The sequence below is a fragment of the Euphorbia lathyris genome, chromosome 3 (assembly GCF_963576675.1).
Source record: "Euphorbia lathyris chromosome 3, ddEupLath1.1, whole genome shotgun sequence".
NCBI classification, from domain to species: domain Eukaryota; kingdom Viridiplantae; phylum Streptophyta; class Magnoliopsida; order Malpighiales; family Euphorbiaceae; genus Euphorbia; species Euphorbia lathyris.
In genome coordinates this window covers 91,057,851-91,070,634 of record NC_088912.1, presented here as the reverse complement: position 1 = coordinate 91,070,634, position 12,784 = coordinate 91,057,851, and the positions used below count along the sequence as shown (strand labels likewise).

At 37.6% G+C, this 12,784-nt stretch overlaps 1 protein-coding gene across 1 annotated transcript; it reads right to left on the bottom strand.

The window, feature by feature from the left end:
* Nucleotides 1-11,487: 11,487 nt before the first annotated feature.
* LOC136223219 (NAC domain-containing protein 72-like) lies at nt 11,488-12,331 on the bottom strand. Its single transcript, XM_066011107.1, has 2 exons — nt 11,797-12,331; nt 11,488-11,712 (listed from the first exon to the last, which is right to left on the bottom strand). The coding sequence occupies exons 1-2, from the start codon at nt 12,273-12,275 to the stop codon at nt 11,673-11,675; spliced, it is 519 nt and encodes a 172-aa protein (XP_065867179.1). The 5' UTR covers nt 12,276-12,331; the 3' UTR covers nt 11,488-11,672.
* Between the last annotated feature and the right edge of the window lie 453 nt (nt 12,332-12,784).

Below are 12,784 nucleotides of genomic sequence, written 5' to 3'. Positions count from 1 at the left end.
GACATTTTTACTCCTAATTACTATCTTTAACCCCAAATAAGCTATCAGCTAACAACTAACAACTATTTGCCAAACAGAACCATGGCCTGAGGAACGGAACGTCTAGTAGCATGCCTCATTAGATTACTTCTCAAATTGAATGACCCTACCTTATGTTGAAACCGACGTCTTGATTGTTAGGAGAGGTAATGATCCAAAAATCATGAAATCCTGTGATATCGGATTATTTCAGGGAACCAAGTGACCCCTTAAAAATTTTCTTTGCTCCCTCGTCATTAGAGAGGGCTCCATCCCCCGAGATGCAGCCGAGCCGACTCTATTCCAAAGAACAGAGTCGGAACTCAGCTCTGTCCAAAGGATAGAGCCAAGCTGAGCCGGCTCCGTTCCTCACGAAATGAAGCCGAGCTGGCTGGTTTTGTATTCTCCTCTGCAATTCCTTGCAGGGGTCTGCTTTGGTAGACAGGGAAGAACTCTTCTACCTGGAGCGAGACAAACTCAACGCTCATTTATTATGAACTCATTGCTAAACCATTGAAGAAAACTGTTAAACTTGAACTGGAATTTAAAACTAGAATTTGAACTTGCAGATGAATTGTAAGTAAAGCCCTTCCAACTCAGCATTTCAATCTCTACATTCATTTATTATGAAGATCCTCATTGTTCAACAACTGTACAGCATCAAATGTTGAAACACTTGCACGGTGCATAAGCACCACTATACCAGGAAATCCCTTTTCTCTACTAGAAATGAGTTCACCATCCAGAGTTTTCATCCTCTTAGATTTATCACCATCAGAATGTTGGTCATCATCCTCAGCCTTAAGTTTTGAGCTTCCCGACACCATCATCTGGCACACAAGGAGAAATGGACAAAAATTCACCAGAAGAAACTAATGCAAACAACTGAAAAATATCCCCACACTGCAATTCTTCAGTAAGAATAATTTCCCTTTCCTACAGATTTTTTTCTCTTCCATAGATCCAATCAGAAAATTTAGCAGCCCTTTTTCCAGTATTAAATGGGAAGAAAGATTTACAAACACTTTGCAAGAATTGTTGAAACAGTAGAAAAGGTTGATCACCCATCATCGCTGCCAATCTGGCAAAACGAAAACAAAAGAGGTTGAGGAGAGAGTCACCCATACATAGAGTATATGATATATCAGAAGTTAAAATGGACTAGGACATAGCCAAGGTGGCAAATAATAGTGGATTCAATCACCAAAAAGCATGGACGGCATGAATCCGGTGAAACAAATAATAAAAGAGATGAAATATCAACATATTTGAGACTTTAAAATGTGCACTTTTAAAGTGAATTTGAAAATAAATCATGAGGTTGCCATTCTTCCTGATGTGCAAAAGCTAAAAAAAATAAAAGGACTTTTCCAACACCAGAGACCATTCTAAAAATATAATAACCATATTCTGTGACCCCTCATCAAAATCTTCAAATTAGTCCCATATATACAAACTTCCTTCAAATCCATGTTTCTCATATTTAATAGATGTATGCAAAGACAGGAAATCCTAATCATGTACATCACACACAATTCAGTGTGCAATATGAAGACATTGACACATCTCGAGCTTTTACGTCCAGTAGTCCCTCAGTAATATGAAGGCTGTCTGGTTTTGTTATTTCTGTGGAAAAAATTACAAAAATTGTGTAGCAAAGAAAAAAACAGCTGCTAAGGAATGACTTCTGCCTACCAAATAATGTTAATTGCTACCTAAGCAGCTTCCACTATTCACAAATATGAATATCTTATGCCATTCTTCTCATCCTTTCCTAGCTCTGTAGTTTCTAGGCATCTTACACGCAGAGAAGCAAATACAATGGAATGAAAAACTAGTGGAATAAGCATGAACAAATAGATGCAAAAGCAAAGGAAATGACAAGTTACCAGAACTTCAAGAAGGCATGGCGTCGAAAACGGAGAGCAATGAAGGTCTTGCCCAAGAAAGTATGGATAATCGTTGTGCAGTGAGCATTATAAGTTTACTTGTGAACAAGAGGACCACTGAGCTGCATAATCCATTCTTTATCCACTTCAGCATAAAACAAATCTCCAATAGCAAGTACATCCTCAACAGTTTTTTGACTCGGTTTCCCAGGCAACTCCAGCCTACTCATTGAGATCCCTTCAATTTCTTAATATGGTCCTCATCCATAAGAACTGCAATGGTCTTCCTCTCAGCTAAATACCTATCAATTAGCTTCTTTCTTTGACGGGAAATATTTATCTCTAATTCTATGGCGAAGATCAAGAGACCCCGGATTAGAGTTTGCAATCACTGTTGGAGGTTCTTCTGTATAAGGTCTAAGCTCCAATAAACACATGTTGACTCCATCCTCTGCATGCACACTGGGTATCAACCCAATCAGCTACAGCATAAGGACAGTATTAAAAATAGCATTGATATGTAATAGCATAGATCTACTTCTTTTACATTATTCTGCATGTAGCACCGACAAAGTAGAACCAATAGAACCGCCACCCGACATAGAGACTAAACCATTACAATCACGAACAATCATACCGAATGAACCAATTTTTGTTTTCATCATCACAATTAATCTTGTAAAAATTATAAGATGGTGGCAACTAAATAATCCTATTTTCTCGACTTTTTCAGAGGTGCTAACCTGGTTGGGATTCCCGTTGGGCTAGGTCCGTATTTCAATAAAAAAAATGATACTATCCATATTCAAATTTGCAGTAAGTCCACCAATTGAACCATTAGAACCATTATTTTCCATCCATTCCATCAAATTAAGCTGGACATAATTTTGAACTTCCCCAAGTTGATGATTAATGGGAGTAGCAGCATTTGTATGTTGGCAAAATTGATTTAAACCCACATCACCAACAGGAACATCATCAAATTGGCCTCCTACACGAACATCATCACCACTAAAACTATATATATATTAATGTTAATTTTAGTAGAAATAGCTTTTAATCACTGAAGCTTAGGTCTCAATTTTTAGTGTACACAATTCAATTTCAATTTTTTTTACAACTTAATTTTACTTGCCTTGATTTTGACATATATTTTTATTTTTGAACAGTAAAAGTTAATCTTAGAAATTTAAGAGGGGCCTAATTTCAGTTGAAGAACTGGTTCTCAATCTATTTTTGCCTATCCTCACGCCTATAAGAAATTATTTCCACCAAGGTCTATGGGGTTCCGTATTGCAGGTTAACCCTACCACACTAGTACCTATAGGCGGCATAGAGGAAGAAGCACTACGCCTAGGAATCAACAGCATCAAAACTTTGTTAGAAATTATCTCCTTTTTTCTTTTTGGGATCGGAACTACGTCATTATCGTTGGAAGAGTGGTTTATTTATCCTAATTCATAACACAGTGCAACATATTGTTTAACAATGACAAGTAATCATCAAAAACATGACAATTAATCATCAAGAATGCTGATAAATCCATATTTATTAGTAAATAAATGCAACTCACTTTGAAAGATCTCATATTTACAAGGAGTTATATATAGCTAACTAATAAAGCAATGTTGTATCTAACACACCTCTCTCATGCCTAGAACCAACTCAAGCAACAACAACAACAACAACAACAACAACAACAAAGCCTTAGTCCCGAAATGATTCGGGGTCGGCTAACATGAACCATCATATAAAACCGTGAAAATCAAGTCGTGTCAGCGACACAGATTCGCTCCCTCCACTCCGTCCTATCCACTACCATATTTTCCTCAATTCCCAATAAACTCATATCACTCTCGATCACCCTCCTCCAAGTTTGCTTAGGTCTTCCCCTACCCCTCACCACTACATCCCTTTGCCACTCTTCGGTTCTCCTAACCGGCGCATCAAGCGCTCTACGTCTCACATGGCCAAACCACCTTAGTCGGTTTTCTCTCATTTTATTCTCAATAGATGTGACCCCTACTTTTGTCCTAATTATTTCATTACGCACCCGGTCCTTTCTCGTGTGACCACACATCCATCTCAACATACGCATCTCCGCCACCGACATCTTATGGATGTGGCAGTGTTTCACTGCCCAACACTCCGTACCATATAACAATGCTGGTCTAATTGCCGTCCGGTAGAATTTTCCCTTCAATCTATTAGGCATGCCGGGATCACAAAGGAAACCCGTAGCACTCTTCCACTTCGACCAACCAGCTTTAATCCTATGAGCAACATCTCCATCTACTTCTCCATCCGTTTGGATAATAGATCCTAAATACCGGAAGCAATCCGAGGCCTGAACAACTCTCCCATCTAGGATGATTGTCCCTGCCTCCCTACTCCTACGGCCGCTAAACTTACACTCCAAATATTCTGTCTTACTTCGACTCAACTTAAAGCCTCTAGATTCTAGAGTTTGCCTCCATAGTTCCAACTTCATCTCCACTCCTTCTTTCGTCTCCTCAACCAACACAATATCATCTGCAAACAGCATGCACCATGGTATACCATCTTGAAGTGAACTTGTTAGTTCATCCATAACGATGGCAAAAAGAAATGGGCTTAGTGCGGAACCTTGATGCACTCCAATCGTAATAGGAAACTCTTCAGTCTTCCCAACACTAGTACGTACACTCGTGCATACTCCCTCATACATGTCCTTTATGATGTCAATATATTTCCGCGAAATGCCTTTCCTTATCAAGGCCCACCAAAGTACTTCCCTTGGTACCTTATCATATGCTTTCTCCAAGTCAATGAAAACCATATGCAAGTCTTTCTTCTTATTTCGATAGTGCTCCATTAATTGTCTCATTAGATGGATGGCTTCCATAGTTGATCTTCCCGGCATAAAGCCAAACTGGTTTTCCGAGATCTTCACCGTCCTCCTTAGCCTTTGTTCAATCACTCGCTCCCAAAGTTTCATAGTGTGACTCATTAATTTGATTCCCCGATAGTTGGCACAATCTTGGACATCGCCTTTGTTCTTATACAAAGGGATTAAGGTACTTTTCCTCCATTCTGATGGCATCTTATTGTTTCTCCAAATTTTGTTGAAGAACGTCGTCAACCATTCGAATCCTCTTTCTCCCAAACATCTCCAAATCTCAATAGGGATGCCATCAGGTCCTACTGCTTTCTTCAACTTCATCTTACTTAATGCCATTTTGACTTCACCCTTTTGAATTCTCCGCAGGCATTCATGATTTATCATATCGTGATGGATACTTATATCTCCAACATCTTGTTGGCGATCTCCATTAAATAAGTCATCAAAATAGGACCTCCATCGTTCCTTGATATCCTTATCTCCAACTAGGACTTTCTGGTCCACATCCTTCACACATTTAACTTTTCCGAGATCTCGCGTCTTCCTATCTCTCATCCGAGCAATTCTATATATGTCTCTTTCCCCTTCTTTCGTATCCAATCTTGTATACAGATCCCGATTCACCTTTGCTCTAGCATCTCGTATGACCTTCTTTACTTCCCTTTTAGCCTCTTTGTATTTTTCGTAGTTCTCGTCACTCCTACATTTTCCCAATAGTTTATAGGATTCTCTCTTACTCTTTACTGCTTGTCGTACTTCTTCTGTCCACCAAGATGTGTCCTTACCCGGTGGCATGCTACCTTTAGATTCCCCTAGAACTTCCTTCGCTACTTCCCTTATACTATGCTCCATCTTATTCCATATCGAATCTATATCTGAATCCATATTGCAAGTCCAAATATCTTTTTTGGTCATCTCATCCACAAATTTTTGTTGATTCTCCCCTTGCAATTTCCACCACTTAATCTTAGTCTCTACTTGAGGTGTTTGTTTTCTTATACATTTCCTACTTCGAAAATCTAGCACCACTACTCTATGTTGGGTTGTCGTACTCTCACCAGGGATCACCTTACAATCAATATAACTCTTTCTCCAAGCACTCCTTACTAAGAAGAAGTCAATTTGGCTCGCATTACCGCCACTCCGATAAGTCACTAAGTGGGATGTTCTCTTCATAAACCATGTGTTCATGATACTCAAGTCATAGGCTGATGCGAATTCCAAAATATCATTTCCTGCTTCATTCTTATCTCCAAAACCATACCCTCCATGAACACTCTCAAACCCATCTCGCCTAGAACCCACGTGTCCATTGAGATCACCCCCTAGTACCATTTTTTCATCCCTAGGAACCTGTTGCACCACTTCCTCTAAGTCATCCCAAAAAGCTTGTCTTATAGACACATCTAATCCTATTTGTGGCGCATATGCACTAATGACATTCACAACCTCATCCCCTATCACTAGCTTAACACTCATAATTCTATCGCTCTTCCTAGACACCGCTACTACCTCATCAATATACTCCCTATCAATAAGAATACCTACTCCATTTCTACCCTTATCCTTTCCTGAGTACCAAAGCTTATAACCCCAAGGAGCTATCTCTCTAGCCTTAGCTCCAACCCACTTGGTTTCTTGTAGGCATAATATATTTATTCTCCTCCTCTTCATAACATCTACAATTTCAGCTAATCTTCCTGTCAAAGAACCTATGTTCCATATCCCAAAGCGTAACCTACTACCCTTACCCCTACCCCTACCATTACCGTGGACTAGCTTATTTACCCGCAACCCTTGCATATTTGACACCACCCCCGGGTCCTGGGGTGGCGCGCCGCTTCGGGGCGACGACCTAGCAACCCTTGCACATTTATCACTACACCCGGGTCTAGGAAGTGCAGCGCGTCGCTGAGTAGGGAACGCCCCAACGGTATTTATATTATGGTTCATGTCATAAGATGTGACTAAGTTTTACGCTGGCCGCCACAAACCTACCGCAACCCTCCTCCTTTGTCCGGGCTTGGGACCGGCTGTAAAGGCCACCAAGTGACCCTCACAGGCGGAGTTCTAGAACCAACTCAAGCGTGAAGGAAATATGTGTAGATGACTCAATATTACTGACTCAATATTACATCTGACACGACGTCAAAAAAAAAACCATTTAAACTAAAAAACTTAAGTTGATAGATAAATCAAAGCAAGAATAACTTTTACTACGATCTCTAATACACTCACATATGTGAATGCTCCTTTAACTTGAAGCGTGTAAAACACATACTCAACTTATCATGTTTTGAAATTTCATTAACAAATGAAAATGAAGTTATCAGGATCTGAACTCTAGACCACTCTAACTTACCCAAAAGAACCTTAATGTAAGGAGTCATATAACTCTTTATCAAGCCTAGAACGATTTATGACGTGAAGTAAATATTCATAGGTGACTCAACATTAAATACAAAGCTCCAATAGCATATCAAAAAACCATGTAAGTTAAAAGTTTAAACTGATTGGTAAGATTGGTTCCATAGAAAGAAGGTGCTCAGTCGCCTGCTTCTTATTATGATAGCGTGGCGAAAATGAACTGAACAAAAGAAAAGCGAGATGATTGCGAAAGAATATCTTTTAAATAACTTACGTAGTTGATGATGTGGATAATGTGGAGCAAGTGAAAAAGTTAGCAGCAGTGAATTGGTTTGGTTTAGGAAGTCGAATCATCATTACAACTAGAGACGAACATTTGCTTGTTTTTCATGATGTGCAAAGAATACATAAGATTAAGGAATTATCTAAAGCTTTCACAAATTGTAGTGAATTGCGCTAAAGGTCTGCCATCCTATATGCATGTATTATATTACAACTTCTTGTTGAGAAGAACTTGATAAATATAGAAAACAATAAGATACAATAACAAGCGTAGAAGATTGTGGTTTCATGACAATGTTCCTGAGTTCCTGATCAGAAATATGGTAAAATTCATATCTATTGTGTAAAGTTCAAACTTAATGTACAAAATCTAAAAAAATGTAAACACCTAAACAACTCTAGAAGTAGGATTTAGACTTAATTTAAAATTCAGTAAAGTTCAAACTTAATGTGCTCCATTTTCCACATTTTCAACACTATAAACAACACAAATAGCTTTGGGAATATGGTTTTCAGAAAAGTTGTAACCAGTGCTAAAGGAAAATAGCCCTTAAACAGGACTAATACTACTTGTGTTTTAAACTGCAAAATTTCCTTTAAACAACATAAGTTTTTAAAAAAAAAAATTCAATCAGCAATAGTAAGTAATATCTATACAAATTAAACTCATATTTCCATGGATTTCACTGATATCAAGCATGCATAAGAAGTAAATGCAAATCAAGCAAATCGAACCAAATTCAGCTTCAATCTCTAGCAAACCAAATTCCAGAAAATGTGGATCAAAATCAAACAACTATTTTGTTATTCTCCGAATACATTTTTCTTGAGGAGCTGGAAGATCTGAAATTCCATCCCAATCCACGTGCCCATTTGGCCCTAGAAATGCCACTTGCCAATCTATGCAAAACCATTGTTTAAACTGCCAATCTATTCATGCAACACTCCAAGAACTTGGTTCATAGCATCCTCCATTAGTCCATTTAACTTATACTGGAACTATGAATAAACCCTTCAATCTCACTAATACTATATGCTAAGACTCTTCCTCTTATAACATTGGGTTTGAAAGCAACTCAATAACTTCTCTCTGGGATAAGATTCAAAACTTTTGGGCTAAAATTGAAACACCTAAAACAACTCTAAAAGTAGGATATAGACTTAATTTAGTATTCAGTAACCCTAAGTTCAAACTTCAGAATTAACATGTGTTCCATTTTCCACATAACACTATAAACAACACAATTAGCATAGTGGAGTTTTCTTTCATTTTTAATCATCATAGTAAGTTATATTCATGCACAAGAAGTAAATGATATGCATCAAGCAAATCCAACTTCAATCTCGAGCAAACCAAATGGAAGAAAAAACCTGAAACTTATCAATATCGAGCTGCTGTGTCCAATCCTGGTCGACACCTTCTCCGATTTCGACCTCAGCGATAGAAGTGGTTGAGCTGCTTCAAATCGTTGAACGGACAAAAAAAGAGAGCAAGAGAGAGAAATTATAATAAACAATTCAAATGGAGAGCTGTCCCTAGCTGGACAAAACAAACGAGCCAAAATAGCCTAGCCAAAAAAATAGCTAGCAACATCAGGTTAATTCTCTCCAGTTTCTGAAGAACTTGTTCAATTTCAGGACTAAGACCATAGTCCTCGACAACTTTAACAATTAAGTTCAATGATTGAATGACCAAAACAGTTAGCCCTGCACTAGCACTAATTAAGTAGATTTCTAAATTTGGAAAACAAAAATGTATAATATGTCATAAAACAATAAGAAACACTTATCATGCATTAACACCAACAAAAGTAGTTTTTGCTTACATTAATCAATCTTTTAAACAAGACACTAACATGATTAATGATCCACAAAACCTGCAACAAAATCTCACATATCCACTGTCTGTAACCAAAGAATCGCCTTCCTGGTTTTGGCATCGCTGCAGCTAATCTTCTTCATAACATACATCAAACCTCAGAAATGCAATGGGTTAAGTTTGAGGTACAACCTTTAATAATAGCAACTCTGTGAACACGATCATTGCCGGCAGATGCTGTCCCCGGTGAACTATTCCCAAACATGTCAGCTTTTAGAATAGGGCACTCAATGATAGATCTGCAATACTCTTGATAGGAGCCCTCGAATGCAGTCAAAAAGTTCTTGGAACGAAATAGAGCATCTACAACACCAACAGACTCATAGGTACTAACCTGTGCCATATCAGACATTTCTACCTTTTGGCATGCAAGCAACTGAGACTGGAGTAGATTCTAATGAGTAAAAATGCTAGAAAATTCATCAGTCGTGCCAAATTCACTTTCCTAATCAACAACCAGAACGATGAGACAGCAACTTGCTGATCATAATGGACACGACAGATACTTCAACAAAATTCATCAAAGTACTACCCATATCCTTTTCTTTCAAAAGAATGATCATTTAAGAAAATGTAACTAATTTGAATGATATTCTAGAAAATAAGCTTAATCAAATATTAAGAAGACATGATACAGACACAAAGAACATTAAAGGATGACCCGGGAAATGATGTTGAAAGGTAGAATCCACCCACCCACAAGTGCACCAAGCATACCAATCCAGTTATACCTCACTACAGATAATTCTATTAACAAGCCAACGAGATACTAGATCAGAATGCAGCTGAGCCTAAAGAAATGAAAGTCAATGCACATAAGTAGAAAAGAAGGACGCGGGGTAAAGAAGGAAATTGAGAGGATTGTTAACTGGGAGTATGGGTATTTAGCGGGGAAAGTTAGTTATGGTCTAATGTATTGGGAAGTTTGTTAGGGAAAAGGCTGTCTGGTTTTGTTAGTTCTATGGAAAAAATTACAAAAACTGTGTAGCAAAGGAAAAAACAGCTGCTAAGGAATGACTTCTGCCTACCAAATAATGTTAATTGTTAACTAAGCAGCTTCCATTATACACAAATATGAATATCTTATGCCATTCTTCTCATCCTTTCCTAGCCCTGTAGTTTCTAGGCATCTTACACGCAGAGAAGCAAATACAATGGAATGAAAAACTAGTGGAATAAGCATGAACAAATAGATGCAAAAGCAAAGGAAATGACAAGTTACCAGAACTTCAAGAAGCCATGGCGTCGAAAACGGAGAGCAATGAAGGTCTTGCCCAAGAAAGTATGAATAATCGTTGTGCAGTGAGCATTATAAGTTTACTTGTGAACAAGAGGACCACTGAGCTACATAATCCATTCTTTATCAACTTCAGCATAAAACAAATCTCCAATAGCAAGTACATTTTGGCAAGTACATCCTCAACAGTCTTTTGACTCCGTTTCCCAGGCAACTCCAGCCTACCCATTGAGATCCCTTCAATTTCTTAATATGGTCCTCATCCATAAGAACTGCAACGGTCTTCCTCTCAGCTAAATACCTATCAATTAGCTTATTTCTTTGCCGGGAGGTTCTTCTGTATAAGGTCTGAGCTCCAATAAACACATGTTGACTCCATAGCTCGACAAAACAAAAGAGCCAAAATAGCTCGACAAAAAAATAGCTAGCAACATCAGGCTTAGTTCTCTCCAGTTTCTGAAGAACTTGTTCAACTTCAGGACTAAGACCATCATCCTCGACCACTTTAACAATTAGGTTCAATGATTGAATAGTAGTATCATTATGAAAATTAGAAGCATAACATAGCACCAATTAAGTAGGTTTTTAAATTTGAAAAACACACATTTATAGTATGTCATAAAACAATAAGAAAATCTTGCAAAATCAGGTAATGAAACCATCAAGCTCATAAAATGAAAACCATGATGAATATGTTCATCAAAATCAAAAAACTATTTCTAAATTCATCTAACCAACTCATATAGAATACATTTATTCATTAGATTCAATCCATATCTTCTTGTAACATGTGCTAAAGGAAATTAACCCTTAAACAAAATCAATATTAGTTGTGTTTGAACACCAAAATGGCCCTTAAACAGCATAAGTTAATGCAAATCAGAATTGAATGCTGAAGTTTTCTTTAATTTTTAATCAGCATAAGTTATATTCATAAAAATTAAACTCATAATGATTTCACTGATATCCCAATAACTAAATCAAGCATGCATCAAGCCAATTCAGCTTCAATCTCGAGCAAATCAAATTCCAGAAAATGTACATCAAAAGCAACCAACTATTTCTAAATTCATCTAATCAACTCGTATAGAAAATAAATTCAACTGCTGCTGGAAACATTCATTCATTAGGTTCATCAATGTCTATCTTCTCTCCAGTGCTGCACGGCAAGGTAATTTGTTAATTAGAAAGATTAAACAATTAAGTAATCATATAGTTAGGGAAAGAAAGAATAGATTCATACGTAATATCAATAACACAACCATCTCCATATGCCAAGATGCGCTTCTCACGACGTGGTTCCAATACTTTGTTTCTAATTGCGCAGAGAACATAATCATCCCCGTACTCGGTGGTCAAATATTCGTTCATCACCCAACGGCCATTATCTGCCATATCTCCACCTATAGGTTGAAAAACCCTAAACCTCTTGAACCCAATATGTTGTCCTTCGCTGTTGCAAACCTTTTTACTGACTCGGTAAGTCCAAGTTCCGCATCCAGCAGTTCTTTTGACTCTTTTACCATTATTAATTTCCTTCCTCTTCCTCAAATCCACAAATACATAATGCACCAGAGGAGCGTCTTTGTCAAAAAGCATCCATGGATCTTTATCTCCAAAAACATCACAGTTGGACTCTAGCTTTTCCCTGTTGGAAAGAAGTTGTTTGATAATTGCTTCATCGCTTGGAATATCATCCAAAGCAAAAGAAAAGTTTGCCATTCTTTTTTCAATTCAAGTCACCTATGTTCTGCTCTGCAACCCCGTGTTATTTAACACTAATGCTAACCCTTAATTTTGCATATATTTAAGAATTAGAGGATGATTGTGGGAAAAAAGGGATAATTACTAATCTAGCCCAATGAAGAACCCCACTTTACATATCTAACCCACATTCCTTTCATTTTACTAAATTAGACAAATAAACCCATTTTGGACAAAACTACCCTTATTTTCATATAACAACCATCTCCTCTTTCCCTTTCATTTACTTTCACATTCTCACAGAAAAATTTATCAACTCAACCCAAGATCTAAAGATATCCATACCCCATTCAAGTTCATGTAAGTATCATTCTCTCATTTTTCATACATATTACTAGAAATACACAGTTGGTTTTCGAATACATTTGTTTGAATCTTGACATTTTCCGATTCCGCCATTGTCTCCCGATCTGTCGCATTCGGTGGTCAAATGCGACACAGATAATAAAATGCGACAAGGACTAATA

Coding starts and splice junctions, on each gene's coding strand:
- LOC136223219 (XM_066011107.1), bottom strand. CDS start 12,275: ATGGCAAACTTTTCTTTTGCTTTGGATGATATTCCAAGCGATGAAGCA. Junction 11,713..11,796: donor GGTTGTGTTATTGATATTAC/GTATGAATCTAT, acceptor CTTGCCGTGCAG/CACTGGAGAGAAGATAGACA.